This window comes from Nicotiana tomentosiformis, chromosome 10 (assembly GCF_000390325.3).
Source record: "Nicotiana tomentosiformis chromosome 10, ASM39032v3, whole genome shotgun sequence".
NCBI lineage: Eukaryota > Viridiplantae > Streptophyta > Magnoliopsida > Solanales > Solanaceae > Nicotiana > Nicotiana tomentosiformis.
The window spans coordinates 57,140,534-57,159,231 of NC_090821.1; the positions used below are offsets into that span (position 1 = coordinate 57,140,534).

The 18,698-nt window shown below is 37.8% G+C and overlaps 3 protein-coding genes across 3 annotated transcripts; 1 reads left to right on the forward strand and 2 right to left on the reverse strand.

Annotated features, from left to right (window-relative positions):
• Positions 1 to 711, forward strand: LOC138900216 (uncharacterized). The gene has a single exon (XM_070186936.1). It carries the CDS (start codon positions 1 to 3, stop codon positions 709 to 711), a length of 711 nt encoding a protein of 236 aa, XP_070043037.1.
• A 9,721-nt stretch (positions 712 to 10,432) lies between these two features.
• Positions 10,433 to 11,697, reverse strand: LOC138900217 (GRIP domain-containing protein RUD3-like). The gene is made up of 3 exons (XM_070186937.1): positions 11,383 to 11,697; positions 10,968 to 11,000; positions 10,433 to 10,768 (listed from the first exon to the last, which is right to left on the reverse strand). The coding sequence occupies exons 1-3, from the start codon at positions 11,695 to 11,697 to the stop codon at positions 10,433 to 10,435; spliced, it is 684 nt and encodes a 227-aa protein (XP_070043038.1).
• A 15-nt stretch (positions 11,698 to 11,712) lies between these two features.
• LOC117275815 (uncharacterized) lies at positions 11,713 to 12,117 on the reverse strand. The gene has a single exon (XM_033655132.1). The coding sequence runs from the start codon at positions 12,115 to 12,117 to the stop codon at positions 11,713 to 11,715; it is 405 nt and encodes a 134-aa protein (XP_033511023.1).
• Positions 12,118 to 18,698: the final 6,581 nt, after the last annotated feature.

Here is an 18,698-nt window from a genome sequence, read left to right on the forward strand (position 1 = left end):
ATGAGTCTCGTGAATGAAGCCTTCGATGGAAGGGGCTTTCAAGGTTGGAGAAGGTCAGTTCTGATTGCACTCTCAGCAAAGAACAAACTGGGATTTATTGAGGGAACATGTGCTCCTCCTGTTATCACATCTAAGGACTATCAACCATGGACTAGATGCAATGATATGGTAACTTCTTGGTTGTTGAATTCACACTCCAGAGACATTGGAGATAGTGTCATCTACTCCAAATCTGCAAGAGAACTCTGGATCAGTCTGGAACACAGATTTGGAAAATCAAATGGAGCAAAACTGTATCACTTGCGTAAGGAATTATCTTCTTTAGTTCAAGGAACAAATGATATAGCAAGCTATTTTACAAAACTCAAACGTTTATGGGATGAGCTAGACTCTCTAATTTGTGATGTAAAGTGTGTTTGTGCTTGTGTATGTTCTGGGAAGCAAAAGCTGAAACAATCCTTAGAAGATGAGAGACTTATACAGTTTCTCATGGGACTAAATGATGTTTATGGCCAGACTAGGGGAAACATTTTAATGTTGAATCCTCTACCTAGCATAGATCATGCTTATTCTCTAGTATTACAGGATGAGAGTCAGAGAGAGGTCTATATGAATTCTCTTATTTCTTCTAATTCCTCAGCCTTCATGGTGGGAAGTCAGGGAAGTTATGCACTAAGAAACAACAAGCAGATGCAAAGGAACACAAGGTAGACTCATCAATTTCAAAAGGGAGAAAACCCCATACAACTCCAGAAATCAGGAAATAATATGCAGAGATTTGCAAATCAATCACAAAGAAATACATCTTCAAAACCAAAGAAACAAAGGTTCAATCCTAATGTATCTTGCACTCATTGCAAAAAGATAGGACATACAGTTGCAGATTGTTACAGGATTATTGGATTTCCTAGGGATTTTGAATTCACAAATGCTAAAGGAAGTCAAAATCAGATTATGAGCAATGTAGTGCTTGCAGGGGATCAAGCAGATGATGGAGTCAGTAGTTACAATGAAGTGTTAAATCAACACCTCTCTAAAGATCAATTTTCACAATTGGTTCAGATGATCAAACAAGTGAAAGTTTCAGATGGAGGAAGCAGTTCAGAAATAAATGCAAATGCAGTAGCTGGTACTATTAACAAATATACTGGCAGATGTTTTCAGTTTTTAATACTAGTGTTTGGATAATTGATTCAGGGGCTTCAGAACTTATGTGTTTTGATTCAAATGCTTTTATCTCTTTAGATCCTCTTCCTACACCTTTACACATAAATCTACCTAATTCATTTAGGGTAAGTTACACATACTGGGAAAGTCCCAATCTCTCCTAATTTCATTTTAGAAAAGGTCCTTCATGTGCCTAGTTTCAAATATAATCTATTATCAGTTAATAGATTTTTTGTTCAGTTTCAATGCATAATCTTATTCACTCCTACTCAATGTCTATTGCAGACCCCTTTAATGAAGAGGCCTCAAGTTTTTGGTGATACAAGTGAAAGACTCTACCTGTTCCTGCCTAGTTTTAAGGAGAAACTTGTTTCACCTTTAGTTCATAGTGTTTTCAATTGTCTTTCCATTTTCTGCTAATGTGGTTACAAATATAAACCTTTGGCATATTAGATTAGGGCGTATGCCTTTTTCATCAATGAAGAATCTTAGTTTTGTTTCATTGCCTTCCAATTCTGATTGTCTATGTGATATTTGTCCTAAAGCTAGGCAAACTAGGATTCCTTTTCCTTTGAGTCAAATCAAATCCAAAAGAGCATTTGAATTAATTCGTGTGGATACATGGGGCCCTTATAAGGAACCTATTTATAATGGCTTTAAGTATTTTTTAACTATTATGGATGACTATAGCGGTGGTACTTAGACATTCTTGTTAAGCACCAAGAGTAATGCCTTCATAGTCTTAAAGAATTTTTTAACAATGGTAGAAAGGTAATTTGCAGTCAAGGTACAAAAATTGAGAACAGACAATGCCTTTGAATTAGGCAAAGGATCACAACAAGCAGCTTTTCTCAGCTCTCAAGGAAAATACACCAGACTTCTTGTGTATCAACACCTCAACAGAATGACATAGTTGAAAGAAAACATAGACATCTTTTGAAAATAACAAGGGTTTTGCTTTTTCCAATCTAAGGTGCCTATCAGATATTGGGGAGAGTGTCTATCAACTGCAACCTACCTGATAAACATACTACCTTCTAAGGTTCTTCAAGGGAAAACACCCTATTCCATTCTGTTCAATCAGTCTCCTTCTTATGATTCATTAAGGTCATTTGGATGTCTTTGTTATGTTTCTACCTTGTCTAGTGGTAGAAACAAATTTGAGCCAAGGGCAAATAGTTGTATATTTTTGGGATATCCTTTAGGTCAAAAAGGGTACAAAGTGTTGGAATTAGATACGAAAAGAATTCTTGTGTCTAGAGATGTTCACTTCCATGAAAACATCTATCCTTTTGCTTCAACCACCACACCACACTCAGGTTTTTTCAATCCAGATCTTATATTTCCTACCCCTTATCCTATAGACACAACCACCAGTGACCTTCCACCAAACACCTCTTTGGTTGAGCCTACATCACCTTCATCACCTAGTATCACCAGGATCCACTCACTTCATTTTTCTCCCTCACCATCACCTGACTTTTCTCATCCTCCTTCTCCCATCACCACAGGTTTGCCCACTACATTTATTTCTACACCAGGAATCAGAAAGTCTACTAGAGTTTCTAAATGGCCTTCTCACCTCAAAGATTTTATTTGCTCTAATGTTTATTTGACCGACCTCACTTCCTCCTATTTTATTCAGACCTGCCAGCCTAATATCTTTAGCTTTGGTGCACTTTCTGCTCATAACAGGTAGATGATGCAATCTCTTTAAGAGATTTCAGAACCTACCAGCTTCTCTCAAACTTCTGCCCATCTAGGATGGATGCAAGCAATACATTCAGAAATTGAAGCTTTAGAATCTAACCACACATGGGATGTGGTTCTTTTACCACAGGGAAAGAAGGCCCTACCTTGTAAATGGGTCTACAAGGTCAAGCATAATTCAGATGGAACTGTGGAAAGACTCAAAGCACGATTGGTGGTCAGGGGGGACATTCAAAGGGAAAGAATTGACTACACGGAGACTTTTTCTCCTGTAACCAAAATGACTACCATCCGTTGTTTAATGGTTGTTGCAGTAAAGAAGAATTGGCCTATCTATCAATTGGATGTTAGTAATGTATTTTTATATGGTGACTTACAAGAGGAGGTGTTTATGGAGTTTCCAGCAGGTATACACCCACCTAGTCCCAATCATGTATGTTTACTTAGGAAGTCACTTTATGGTTTAAAACAAGCTTCACGACAGTGGTATGCTCGGCTTGCTGGTGCTTTAAGTTTTAAGGGTTATTCCTCCTCCTTAAATGATTATTCTTTATTCTTCAAAAGGACAAACAATCTAATTTCTATAGTAGCTGTTTATGTTGAGGACATTCTCATTAGTAGAGATAATATAGAAGAAATAACCATACTCAATTCTTTCCTTCACAGTGAATTCAAAGTCAAAGATTTGGGTGATCTTCATTATTTCTTAGGTATGGAAATACTTCGAGACAAACATAGGATTATAGTCTGTCAGAGGAAATATAACTTAGATTTATTGAAGGAGTTTGATGTTTCTTCTCCCTCCTCATTCTCTTCTCCGCTTGAACCTTCATCCAAGCTTCACGCTGATGGAGGTCCTTTGCTTCTTGATCCAACCATCTATCGGCACCTTGTAGGAAAATTGAATTACTTAACCTATACAAGACCCGATTTATCATTTGCGGTGCTGAAGTTGAGTCAATATATGCACCAACCCAGACACTCGCACTTCTCCACAGCCCTTCGTGTCCTACTCTATTTGAGTTTGGATCCAGGACAAGGAATTCTTTTGAATTCAGACCCTTCTCTATCTCTTCTGGCTTTTTGTGATGCCGACTAGGCTTCGTATCCTGATAGTCGCCGGTCAGTGAGTGGTTTTTACATCAGCCTTGGAGGCTCTCCTATCTCTTGGAAATCCAAGAAACGGGTCTCAGTTTCATTATCATTTGCTGAAGCAGAATATCGATCCATGCGCCGGGTAGTAGTGGAACTCACTTGGCTCACTCGTCTTCTCTCCAACATCTCTGCTACTCCATCTCTGCCGGTGCCAGTTTTCTCCAATAGTAAGGCAGCGATTCACATAGCCCGAAACTCCGTGTTTCACGAGAGAACGAAACATGTAGATCTGGACTGCCACTTTGTCCGGCAATAATTTCTCTCAGGCTTAATCTCTCTTTCCTATGTTCCCTCATCTTCTCAGCTAGCAGATTTGCTCACAAAACCCCTTTCAGGGCCTTCTCACATAGCTATCCTTGGCAAGTTGGGAGTCACTTCATTACCCTCCAACTTGAGGGGGATGTTGAGAAGAAGTTATGAAGAAGTTATCAACGGCGGCTCATTCTCACAAAAACGAAGAAGGACAGAACACTCTAGGTTTCAAGTCAAATGACTATCTTTCGGACAAAGACTAAGTCCTCTTCTTTGGACTCATGGCTTAATCCTGACCTTTGATAAAAAATATGATAGATTAAATAAGGGCCGTTCAGATAAAGCAATTAACAACTGTATAACTTTGGATTCCATATTTACCTCTCTCACATGTGCACCGTGTAAATAGGATAGAGAAGAATATTCTCCAATTATTTAGTTATTAGATAACAAATAAGAAATAGCCAGCTGTATAAATAATTCTTTATTATTTTGTTTTTCTTTACACAAATACTTATATAAATACACTGCTTCTGCAGATGATGAAATACACAGAGAAAATTTCCACAAATCTATTTTCATATTTACAATCTTTCAATCATTACCCATCCTTTCTCCTTTATTATTTCTAACTACTTTTTATTTTTATTTTTTATCTTTAATGGATTTATTTGAGGTTAATATATCATATAGATCTAAGTAAAGATAAGAGGTTAAGAACGACAACCTATAACATAAACAATGATCTCTTATTTTTTTTTGGTTTTCGACCCGGTGTCCCGTACCCACATTGGCAGTGGCGGAGCCAGAATTTTTATTAAAGGGTGTCAAAATACGGAAAAGGTCCAAATATACCCTTGAACTATTGAAAATAGAGAATTTATTTGTATTTGGGTACAAAATTGCCCTTGCCGTTAATAAATTGGTTCACTTTTGCCCTTCCCCACTAACAGACTCCATATCAAGGATAATTTTGTACCCAAATATAAATGGAGAGCATAATTATTCTATTTTTAATAGTTTAGGGGCATATTTGACCATTTTCCGTATAAAACAATATTTTTTTGCTGAGTTGAAAATCCATGTTGGAGAAAAAGTCTTTTCTGTAAAAATAAAAGGAACGGAATGTTGTGCCATATCTTTTACTTAGTAATTACTACGATGACGAGAAATCTTACGGGAAAATCCCTTCGGCCAGCTGATCACAACCTCCTGCTTCACTTATTATTTTCTTATTGGATCAAATTCGTGTGATTTGATTTTATATTCTTTGAACTCCTAAGTCCTAGCATGTAAGATAACCAAACAATACCCCATTAGAAGGACTCGAATCCGGATCTGCTCAAAGGATACAATGCCATTGTTCAACATTGATGTATCCGTAATAAAATGATCTTTTACATTGTAATATCAATTCTTAATGCAAAACCTTATTATTAGAGTACCAAGTAATTAATGGTGAATTTTTTTTCGTTTCATCTTCCTATTTTAATTTGCAATCGCATATCGATACATCCATAAGTTACTATCACAAATTTCACTTTTACATTTCTTTGATGTGGGTATTTGGGTACAAAATTATTCCCTCCTTTTGTACCCAAATATAAACGGAGGGCATAATTGCTCTATTTTGAATAGTTTAGGGGCATATTTGGACATTTTCAACTCAGCAAAAAAGTATTATTTTATACGAAAAAATGGTCAAATATGTCCATGAACTATTGAAAATAGAGCAATTATGTCATCCGTTTGTATTTGGGTACAAAATTATCCTTGATGTGGAGTCTGTTAGTGGAGAGGGGCAAAAGTGAACCACTTTATTAACGGCAAGGACAATTCTATACCCAAATACAGACGGAAGGTATAATTGCTCTATTTTTAATAGTTCAGGGACATATTTGACCCTTTTCCGGTCAAAATATAAAGAAATAAACTCACCAAGAAGTCAAGGGGTGTTATTATATAGTTTATATATATATATATATATATATATTTTTTTTTAAATTATCGAGTTATACAGTGTAATTTTCCGGCGAAGGGGTGTCGGTTGACACCCCTTCGGTGCATGTGGCTCCACCACTGCACATTGAGGCATGACTAACCGGATTCGTGCTGGGAAGTCCCACATTTGGGGGTAAGATGCTCCCTAACAAAGGCAACTCCATACTTAGGAACTCGAACTCGAAACCTCTGGTTAAGGATGAAGGAGTACTTACCACTTTACCACAACTCTTGTCCGGTACAAAGTCTACAAACAATGATCTCAAGCACTCGTAAGATAATTTTTAGGAGTTGGAGAGAAAGCTTCTCTTGAAGGGTGAATTTTGATACCAATTTTATGGTTTTATTTAGTAAACTTTACATATCTAAAAATCACATAACAGTAATATAAATTATAATTAGTCATAATAAATACTTAAAAAACAATATACTTAATAATTGTAATAGAAAAGGCTACTTGATTCTACCAAGGGACATGTAAATGAGACCGATGAAGCATTATTTTTATATTTAAAGTTTTCATATGCCTTTTTCTGACTAAGTAGTTCATTCTGTCGCTTTCATATAACCTCACACATAATTCAACTAATACAAACAAAAAAACAATTGACAGTTAAAAGACTAGGAAGGTGGACAGACGGTATCAGCTATGGAATACTCTCTTGTTCACTTTTACTCTTCCGCAAGTAGCTTTTTAAGAAATAATAATTACTATAGTATATATTTTACCATATAACTCCTAATAACGATAAATAGTCTCTTAGCATTTCAAAATTTCTATAGAAATGAGTAATTAATTAAAAAGGTAAAACAAAAAAAAATATTTTTCTCTTGATTTGTTTAACTTGACAAGTAAAAGTAAAAATCTATTTTTAGCATAGTGAACAAATAAAAGTGAACGGAAAGAGTTATTTTAATAGCTAACAATAGTTCTTTGAATTGTCCCACTCCAACACGTGTTCGGCATCCGATGCATTAATTTTTCATTGAACGAACAATTAACCTCTAAACTCATGATAAACCGTACATAACATAAAGTAATCTCTCATAACTTTTGAACATAATACAGAATCCATTGGCATTTAACATGTTTAAAACTTTATACATAATTCATGAAGTGCATATGGTACTATCATTTACATAAACGCATAATCCATACTAAGGGGCGGATCTTATGTGTTAAGAGATGGGGGCACGTTCTGGCCGAGACTATGCAATAGAATGCATGCATCTATGTATATATAGAAGGAATGTAGTCAAATATTTTAAGTGGCACCCTCGTTAACAAAATGACTCGAGGTGCCACTGATAATGTACTATCATCTCATCTTGGTGGTGCGAGTTCGAGTCAGGCCTAGGACACTTGATTTAAAGTTTTGTTTGGTTCATTTAAGACAGCTATAATTAGAGGTTTACTCATTTGTTTCTTCTTCCTAATAAATTGCTCTCTTTTGTTAATTAGTAGTTCTGCTGATCTTTTCTTTGTACGTAGTTTATTTTAAATTTTTTTTTTTCTATAAACATAAAATATAAAAATATTTTCTTTTCTCGTAACTCCCTCCCTTCCCCCATACTATTGCGCTTTCCCAACTCCTCCATGATTTATCAATAGACGATAAAAAAATCAATCTTTTTCTCCAGGAGTACAATTCTGATAAATCTATGTGTAGAAACCAAAAATATAGAAATACTTGAATAAGTTCTTGTTCTAATCAAGGAAGAAAGTTTATTTTATTGTCAGATTGCTCTATAATAGGACAATTTTAATGTTGAGTGAGATAATTTTCACAAAAAAGATAGTAAATTAAAAAATCTCTGTAAACTTGCTTCTGTTTTAATATTTAGAGTGCTTATTAGTACAAGTGTTTGCCTTGAGTATCTAAATATAAATTGATAACGAGCCTTTTTTTAAAAATACAAAATGCATCATCCAGTTGAATTTTATGCCTTTTTTCCAAGTTCTCATAATAATTACATAAATTTTTTGCTCGATCGATTTATTTATATTAACTTTAAAGACGAATAACCCAAACCGAAACTCAAATAGACCAAACCGATTAAATTTATACCCTATTTTGACAATGTAAATTATAGTATGGTTACGCTCAAAATTTTGTGGCACCCGAAGCCTCTGAATTCTGGATCCGCCTCTGTCCATAGTGCACATATATTATAAATCTGTCGACTATTTATTTATTTATTTATTTTTTTTTTTTTGTGTGTGTTGCTATACAGTGTTTCTATATTTGTATTGCATGAAATCAAATACAAAGTCAAAAATTATATTCAACGTTTGTACACAAGCAAACTCATAAGAAAACAGAAAAGGGTGAAACCATTCACCTCAGAAGCCAAAATCTAATGGCTGACACCAAACATTAAGGATTGAATTTGTTCCGTTGTTAAACTTGAAATGTATTAGCTTACAATGAATGCAACAATTGACGGAATATTTTACAGAATATATTAAAGAAAATACTAACAAAAATATTACATAGTTATCTTCCCAATTCCTCCAGCTACAAACTCTTCGTACTCTGTTCAGGTAAAAAATACCTATGAGTTAATAGCTTAACAAGTAGTAGTAATTGCTTTGTTCTAGAGCTACAAAACATACATTAACATATGACCGGACAAAGTTATGTTCGTACTCTTTTTAGTTTAGTGTAAAATTTCTCGCTCGAGGAATACACTTTTTACAATTAGACCAATAAATAATACAGTAGTAAAAACTATTTTTCATAGATATTTTAGCAAACATTCCTTAGTGTTAATTTATCATGTAGCAGATATACTTGTTGCTACATTTAGGAAATCTCAGTTGAAATTAGATTAAACCTTAGGTCCCAGCTTCCAGGATGCCTGTAGGCTTTCATGAGTTAATCCATCTTCTATTGCTAAGAAATTTACCATTTTTTTGTTAACTAATAGTACTATTTAAAGAACATTTACCGTAAATAAACAAATAAATAAATAATGAAGCTCTAAACAAGGTGTCAAACAGAAGGAATAGTTGTGCATTGTCAGTACTATACCTGAATTCGAACTCTTATCCTTCTAGAGGATGAAGAGGTTGAAACCAGCATTTCCATAATCTTCAACTTGTTTTAGGATATCTCTGGCAGAGTTGGAACCTGATTCATTGAAGTTCCATATCTCAATGGACTTTAGAGATATCTGCGAAACAAGAAGAGATCTTAAGATATCGATCGGCATCCACACAAAACCAAATGTTCAATGATAGGGAAGGAATCTTCAGTGACAGTCCATCCTGGCAATTGACAATTTAATACTTTCAAGTTTTTGAGTTGAGGGAACTCGTTATTGCTCGCTTCCCATTTGTCATAGTCAAAACTCAAAACCATATGCGGCTCAATTTAAGTACCTCAAGGTTATGAAGCTGAGGGATGCTTGATAGGTGCTGAAAGCCTAGTTTAAAGCTGTGAAGCGTCAATTTTCTGAGATTTGATGCGGAGATGCATACATGGCACTGAGTCGTGAATTCGACAATAAAAAGAAGAAATATTTAGCAACTCAAGCCATGTTGGAAAATCAAACACAAGAATTAAAGATCCTCATAATGTATCCTTTCTTGTCATTTCCAAAGGATACACTCCTTCCTTCCTGAGCCTTAAGTGAAAGGAAATTATTTGTACTTCCAGTCGTATGCTTTGAGCAACCGCTATTCATGTACCATTGTAGGCTGCTTCCTTTCACTGTTCCCTCCACAAGAAAATCAGGAGTTAAACTTAGGAACCCAAACGAGTTTGGGTCCCTTCTAATGAGGAAAGGGGTGAATGAGGGATCTTATGGTCCAGGCAGGCATCATGCGTATTTTATATGAGGGACCAAGTTCTCTACCAGTAGTTACTTTTTCAGCGAAAACTTTGTTTTTCTGCTGTGACTGAAATCTGGCCTTACAGTTTTCTTTAAAGTGCCAGTGTTGCCACAGTGAGTGCAAAGCCAATTATCAGGTACAGTAACGTACTTGCTATGAGGATTGTAGGGAATCTTTTTCCCTTTGAAACCCAATCCCCTACATGTTTCCCCCATTGTTGGTGTATATGGCAGTGACAGCATCAGAGGACCAGGTCCACTTGAGTGATTTTTCAAGGTCACCCTTCACTCTTCCTAGTTCTTCATGAAGTTATTTGTTTTTCTCAAGCTCAGCACACAAACTGGACTTCACTGAATTTAACTCACTTTCAAGCTTAATGTGTGCCTCACTGGCAACTTCCTTTCCCTTTTGAGAATTTTCATGCCTACTCTCCATTTTAAGTTCCCCAATTGTTTCCTTCAAGTCCACTACCACCATTAATAGGTCATCTCTCTCATGCTCAATGTTAGCAACCCTCTCAGTTAAGACATCTTTTTCTTTTCTTAAATACTCAATGGTCTCTTTTAGGTCTACCACAACGACCATTAGATCATCTCTTTCATGTTCTATATTTGCAATTTTTTCATCTAAGGCATTCTTCTCTTTCTTCAGGTTCACAATTGTTTCCTTTAAATAAACTACAAGGACTACTAGGTCATCTCTGGTTTGTTCTACTTCTCCTAATTTTACAGTTAAAATATATTTATCATTTATAAGATATAAGCTTCAATTAACACATTTGCCAAAGACATGAATTTTTTAGGAGAATAAGATTTTAGATTTCTCTGAACATCAGAAAATTTACCTCATCATCGTCGTCATCTTCATCATCATCAGACTGAGCCATCAAGGCAAAGATTGAGTCATACTCTTTTGCTTCACTTTATACTTCCATCATTGAACTATCACCATGATCATTTTCTTCTTCAGATTCGCTGGAGGAATCCTCCATGCAGCAAGAGCTTGTTTCATAACATTGTCAGCGACATTCTTTCTCTTGAAGTGTTAATTAGGAACTGGGTTCCTTTTGGCTGCCTTGTCTGTGTTATTCTTGAATTGATCCTGCTTTAGGATGGGACAATCCTTGATGAAGTGTCCTGGCTTGCCACACTTATGACATATGTCATAGTTCTTTGGCTTGCTAGAACTCCCCCCTTTTGGAATGCCTCCATTTCTGCGAACCATCTTCTGAAATCTTCTTATCAAGTAAGCCATATCACCATCCTCACCACTTGAATCATTGTTATCTGTCTTGAGGACCAGGTTCTTCTCTCTTTTGGGCTCTCTTCTTTCATTGTCCTTTTTTTCTTCATTTTATATGTTCGCAGATTGCCAACGAGTTCATCGATGGTCAGCTTCTGCAAGTCTTTCGCCTCTGTAATGGCGTTCGCTTTGCTTTCCCAAGAACTGGGAAGCACACTAAGGATTTTCCTGACAAGCTTGTTTCTTGGAATAATTTCACCAAGAGAGTGGAGCTCATTAATGATAGAGGTGAAACGAGTATGCATATCTTGGATGGATTCATCATCTTTCATCTTGAAGAGCTCGTATTAAGTTGTGACCATGTCGATATTGGATTGCTTGACCTGTGTTGTTCCTTCGTGAGCTGTCTGGAGAGCTTCCCAGATTTCCTTGACTGACTGACATGCCGATATTCTATTGTATTCATTAGGACCAATACCACAGATAAGGATTTTCTTTGCACGAAAATTCTTCTCTATGGCTTTTCGGCCGGCATCATTAAATTCTTTTCTTGTTTTGGGAATAGTTACAATAGGGTCACCTCTGGTTTTCGTGAGAACGAAGGGTCCATCACTGATGACGTTCCAGAGCTCGAAATTTTCAGCCATGATAAAATCGTGCATCCTTGTCTTACACCATCCATAATACTGGCCATTGAACTTTGGTGGCCTGTAGGTGGACTGACCTTCTTCAATGTTTGGTGGAGCAGCCATGGGGATCCTTTCTAGGTGTTAGCATGATAGAAAGAACCCGCTCTAATACCAATTGATATAATTTAAGGGTCCACAAACAATATAGAGAACCAAGTTCTCTATAAGTTCCTATAGAAACGACGCACACTGCAGTAAGTAAATGACATGAGGAATTTTACGTGGAAACTTTCCAGCTCAACGGGATTAAAAACCACGACCTACCCTTGTAGGATTTTAACTTCACTATTGAGCAACTTTCAGATTACAACCTATGTAACCTAGGAATTAACCTCTTAATCCCTCACTAACTTGTAACACTCTATTACAAGCCACTTTGTAATAACTCTATTACAAAGACTTTACAACTTAACTAACTCTAGCCAAGACACAAACACAAGGGTTTTCTACACAATGCTTCTAAACAAGCTAGGTAGGAATTACAATTGAAGAACTATTACAAAGTTACAACTCAACTAAGGACATACAATAACTTGATATGGGGAACTGGTCCGTAGTAGTGTTGTTCTTTGTTCTTGATGCACTTGAGAATCATTTTTTTAATGATCAATCACAGTGAGTGTGCTTGAATAAATTCTCAAAGTATTCAAGTAATTTATTTTACCTTCATTGATGTTAATAATGCATTTGTGACATCACTAGGATGATGTAAGTGAGGCAGGTAAAAGACACTCCCCATAAAGTTGACTGCTGCACTGTAGCGTGTGCAGGCAACAACTTTACAGCTAGGGCAGTTGACTTGTGCAGTTTCCTCGGGAAATGGTAGCTATCTGTTTCCTATGTTGTTCCTTTGACTCTGAAGAGTTGAACCATATCCCAAGCTGGAACCTTTTGATCTTAAGGTCTTGAGAATGTGTAACAGGTTCCTTATCTGGTTCTTGACAGTAAGTTTGTTAGATCATCAAAACATAACAGGGATATACATATAACCTATCAATTTCCCCCTTTTTGATGATGACAAACTTATAATTCAAGTTCCCCCTAAGAACTAGCATTTCCTGAATTCCCCCTGAATTCGTTTCCCATCCTGTTTCCCCTGAATTATTTCCCCCCCTTTTGGCACCATAAAAAGATTAGTAATAGGCTTATAGTAGAAAGAAGTCTAGCTTGAGTTAACTCATGCCACTTGTGTGCACACAACATGACTAAAAACAGAGCATAAAGACAAAGCATATACATCAAAAAGGGAAAAGCTTCCATTAAACAATTTGGATTTTAAAGTAGGGAGCAGAGTCAATGTTACTGACAACCATCCACAATTCAGAACAACAAAAACAAATACCACAAACATCATAAAATAAACTAATCATAGGAAACCAATACTTAAGACTTGACACTGAGGGGACACTGTTTAGGGAGAACTGGAAGGAGAGGGCTTAGAGGCAGAGGCAAGGGCTTGGAGGACGAGATCCATTCGAGCATTTGCCGACATTTTCTCATTGAGCAGTTTCTCTTTCAGGTCCTCCACCTGTTTCTTGAGCTCAGCATTCTCCTTGGTCAGACAAGCAACCTCTTCACTTTGAGAGATACTGGAACCAGGTGCCTCCTGAAGCTGACTCAACTGGCTCTCAAGAATAACATTCCTTGCTTTCAACTACCTTATCTTAGCAATAGCACTGTTCTGAACGTTGATCAACTGAGAAATGGTAGAAGTGCTTCTAACTCCTCCAGCCCTATCAATGAACTTATATTCTTCCAGAATGGACTTGGAGAAAGTTTGCTTCTTAGTGCCCACTTTAGCTTGTCCCAGAGGAACCTTGAATTACTCAAAGACCTTGGTGAGAAGGAACCCATAAGGCATCCCATGATTACCATCTTTAAAATCTGCCACTTTCTGCATGTGCTCTATCATGATCCCAAGCAGGTTGATGGTAGTGAAGTTGTCCAGTGCTTCCATGAGGAACATGTATGCACAATAAGTGATAGATCTTCTCTCAGCACGAAGGAGCAAGACCTTGTTCACCATCTCAAATAGCAGTTGGTACACTGGAAGGAGGGCTTTCTTCTGTACCCGTTCCCTTTGCTGAATTGCTCTGTCCTTCAGGATGGCATTTCTAAAATTTTGAGAACAAGATCCCTGAACACTAGACATCCATTTAGCAGGCATACCCAAAATAGATCCTAACAAATCAGAGTCCATTACCATATCAACTCCATTCACCAACACGCATATGTGATCATTCTCAACTTTGAAGAGGTCGGCATAGAAACTTTGAACCTCCTCCTCATACACCTTTGGGGCATCACTTGTGAACAAATGTGTCCACTGTTGAAACTCAAAAATTTCAACCAGTTGTCTCATACCAGTCTCCTCCAAAATGTCAGGGGAAAATATGCGGCCCCATAGCACCTGTTGATTCCTCAACTTCTCTTTCCCAGCACTCCTTGGATCACCAACTTTGGACTTCTTTGAGGAACCAGGTTCCTCATCAGTATCAACTTTTCTCTTAGTAGACTTGCGAACTTTCTTTCCTTTTTCATCAGACTTCATAGACTTTTCACCCAATTCTTCCATCACCCTGGCAGAAAACACTTCTACCAACTTATCACCCGATCCTTTCACCACATTTTCACTAGCGACAACATCAGCATACTTGTTCAGACTTTCAGTAGACACAGAAGATCCCCTTTTAGGCTTGGGGAGACTATACTTATGTGAGCGATTTCTAGTCAAGGAACCAGGTTCCTCTTCTACTTCATCATCCACATTCACAATTGGCACTGTCTTCTCGCTCACAACTTTCCTATCTTTCACTAATTTGTTTTTCTCCTTGACTTAGCTTGGCTGTTCTTAAGCGCAAACTCAAGAGCCTCCTTCCTTTGCAACCTTGTAGCAGGTTGCTTAGGAGTAGACTATTAAACAACCATTGGTCTACACCTAGTCAAGCTAGCAATTGGCATATCATCAGAATCCTCTTCACTTTCCCCAACTACTTCTTCATAATCAGATCTCATCTCAGGCACAACCACAAACAAAGGTTCAACAACGAAATGAGGGGAGGGTGCAGGATCAATACTGACCTGGGGCTCATGAGAGGACCCCTGAGTTGGATCCTCTGAGGAGGGATCATGTCCCTCATTTGGTACCCAGTAGTATTGTCATGTGCCGATTTTTCAACATGCACAAGCTCTCTACCCTCTACTACAATCTTAGACTCTTCCCCCTGAGACTCAGACCCATCCGCACTTCCTTCGATAATATCACCTTCATTAGCTATAGATAGCATGTTTTCTATTGCTTCTTTCTCATGTAACTCCATAAAAAATGCTGAAGAAGAGAGAGTTATACTTATGGGCTCAAGATTAGGAACTGAAGCATTCTCAGAACCAACAGTTTGGTCTGCATTTGAGCCTTCATCCAAAGGAAGACTAGAGATTTCTTGTACCCTTTTCACCTAGGTTTTCTGGTGAGGCAGGAGGACAGCTCGTAGCCACAAACCTTTTAGGAGTCGAGATTTTGCGACTCCTATGAGAACCGGAACTCGATTGGGGTAGGAGAGGAAACTGAGAGTGGGGGTGACTCTGTACTAGGGTTTTGGCTAGTAGTAGTGAGGAGCGAAGAGTCCAACATTGGTGTTTTAACTGGTGAGGGCTCAGTTGGGGTGTTACTTGGAACACTCGAGTTTTCATGATTTTCAGCCATGGTGAGAAGTGATGAATTGAAGAAAAGGAATGGGTAGGTTGAAGAGAGGAATAAGAAGGGAGGGTTTGAAGTTTGATATGAAGAGTTGTGACCGTGATGGATGCATTTAAGATGGATGAGGGACCGGTTAAGAAAGGGCGGCAATTTTGGGAGTCGGGTCGATTATTAACGGGTGAGACGTTTGGGTTCAAAAGATGCAAGGAAAAGAAATTGACGCACTGATGATGTGGCACTTGTTTTAACCATTCAAAATTGTGCATAAGAGAATGAAGAAGCTACTAACCCGTGTCAGGAGAACCAGGTTCCCTGACTAATCTTGCATCTGTAAGCTTTGCCCTTTTTACCAACGCGTACTGCATCCACTACCTATTTGCTCTGTAATCATCATGCGTGTCTACCTGTAATGGTATAGAGATGAGTTAGACTTTGCCAGAAAACACTATTTAAGTAATTTTACCTGAACATTTCTTTCATAGCTAATCATCGAGGGACTAGGTTCTCAGTTGGGTTTTATCAACCCCAGTGCCAGGTGATTTCTTTCAAAATATTTTCTGCTCAAGGCCTTGGTAAATATGTATGCAATCTGATCTTCTGTGATGCAATATTTCATGCAAATGAGCCCCTTTTCAACATTGTCTCTGAGTAAGTGGTGACACATATCAATGTGCTAGGTTCTCTTATGTTGGACTGGATTTTTGGCCATATTGAGTGCACTTGTATTGTCACACAGGAGGGGCACACAGTTAGAGAACACTCCAAAGTCTTCCAACTGCTGTTTGATCCACAACAATTGAGCACAACAAGAAGCAGTTGCTACATATTCCGTTTCTGCAGTTGAGAGTGCCATAGAGTTTTGCTTCCTTGTACCCCATGAGATTAGATAGGAACCCAGGAAATGTCCCATTCCAGACGTGCTTTTCCTGTCCACCAGATATTCTGCATGATCAGCATCAGCATACCTAACAAGATTAAAGCTGTCACCTGAGGGATAGTAGAGAACCAGGTCCTGCGTTCCTTTGAGATATCTCAATATTCTCTTGGCAACCTTCAGATGAGATTCCTTTGGATTAGATTGAAATCTTGTACAAAGACCCACGCCAAACACAATGTCTGGTATGCTTGTAGTGAGATACAAGAGTGACCCTATAATCCCTCTATACATGGTCTGATTTACAGGGGAACCAGGTTCATCCATGTCTAGACGAGTAGCTGTGGCAATAGGAGTGTCAATAACTTTTGATGCTTCCATGTCAAACCTTTTTAGCAGCTCCTTGATGTACTTCTGCTGACTTATAAATGTCACCTTTTGAGATTACCTCACTTGAAGTCCCAGGAAGAAATTTAATTCTCCCATTATACTCATCTCAAACTCACTCCCCATGAGTTTTGCAAACTCTTCACAAAGAGAGTCAGTTGTGGCTCCGAAAATGATATCATCAACATATACTTGAACAATGAGTAGGTCCTCCCTCGTTTCTTCAAAAAAAGAGTATCGTCAATTTTCCCTCTTGTAAAGCCATTTTCTAGAAGGAACTTTGACAATCTTTCATACCAAGCCCTGGGAGCCTGCTTTAGCCCATACAGTGCCTTGTACAGTTTGAACACATGCTCAGGATGCTCGTGACTCTCAAATCCAGGAGGTTGTTTGACATAAACTTCTTCCTTTAGGAAGCCATTAAGAAATGCACTTTTGACATCTATTTGGAACAGTGTGAATTCCATATGTGATGCAAAGGCTATAAGGATTCTGATAGCTTCCATTCGAGCAACTAGAGCAAAAGTTTTATCATAGTCAATCCCTTCTTCCTGATTGTAGCCTTGAACTACAAGCCTCGCCTTATTTCTTGTTGTGTTTCCAAACTCATCAAGTTTGTTCCTGAATACCCACCTGGTTCCTATAACGGTTCGATCTGTAGGTGAGGAACCAGGTGCCATACTTTGTTTATTTCAAATTGATGCAGCTCTTCTTGCATGGCATTGATCCAATTTGCATCTTTCAAAGCTTCTTTGATGTTTTTGGGCTCTATTTGAGAAAGAAAGGCTGAGAAGGCAAGTGAGTTTCTAGCTTTTGACCTGGTCTGAATTTCTGAGTCGAGAGGAGTGATTATGTTGTCAAGAGTATGTGAGCTTTTGTGCTTCCAATTTGGTACCTGAATCTCATTGGTAGAGGAGCCATGTATATCTGACTGAGGTACTTGGACGCTTCTTACTTCAGTAAGTGGAGTACCTTGGACTGCATCAACAACTCTATTTTCAGTTTCAGTTGTTGTGATCGTGGGACCAGGTTCCTCTCCAATGGATGGAGATATATTTACATCATCTTCACTGGATTCCTTGACATGACTCATCATGTCTGTCTTTCCATTTGCCATGTCAATAACTTCACCTGGAACATATAAAGGTTCTCCATCTTGGTCAACATGTCTGTCCTTCTCACAGGAGATGAGAGATTCATCAAAGATCACATGTATACTCTCTTCAACACATTTGAGTCCTTTTGTTGTATACTTTGTAAGCTTTGCTTTGAGATGAGTATCCCAGAAAGATTCCTTCATCACTTTTGGCATCGAATTTTCCAAGATCTTCCTTTCCATTGTTGAGGACAAAACATTTACACCCAAAAGTCCTTAGATGTGTTAGCTTGGGATTCCTTCCATTTAGCAGTTCATATAGAGTCTTGTTCAGAAGGGACATGATCATGCACATGTTCACAAAGTAGCAAGCAATATTGATAGCTTCTGCCCAGAAATTCTTTGCAATCCCACTGCCAATCAACATTGTCCTTGCCATGTTTTCAAGAGTTCTATTCTTTTTATCCACAATACCATTTTGTTGAGGTGTTATTGGAGTTGAAAAATTGTGAGTGATACCATTTTCAGTACAGAACTCATCAAATTTGGCATTGTCAAACTCGGTCCCATGATCAGACCTGATGCAAGAT

What these genes read in the sequence shown, in the direction of transcription:
- LOC117275815 (XM_033655132.1), bottom strand. Translation starts at nt 12,117, where the DNA reads ATGGCTGCTCCACCAAACATTGAAGAAGGTCAGTCCACCTACAGGCCA.
- LOC138900216 (XM_070186936.1), top strand. Translation starts at nt 1, where the DNA reads ATGAGTCTCGTGAATGAAGCCTTCGATGGAAGGGGCTTTCAAGGTTGG.
- LOC138900217 (XM_070186937.1), bottom strand. Translation starts at nt 11,697, where the DNA reads ATGAAAGATGATGAATCCATCCAAGATATGCATACTCGTTTCACCTCT. An exon ending in TGATTCAAGTGGTGAGGATG is followed by an intron (nt 11,001 to 11,382) that starts GTGATATGGCTT and finishes TTGATGGCTCAG; the next exon opens with TCTGATGATGATGAAGATGA. An exon ending in AAGATGACGACGATGATGAG is followed by an intron (nt 10,769 to 10,967) that starts GTAAATTTTCTG and finishes GTGAACCTGAAG; the next exon opens with AAAGAGAAGAATGCCTTAGA.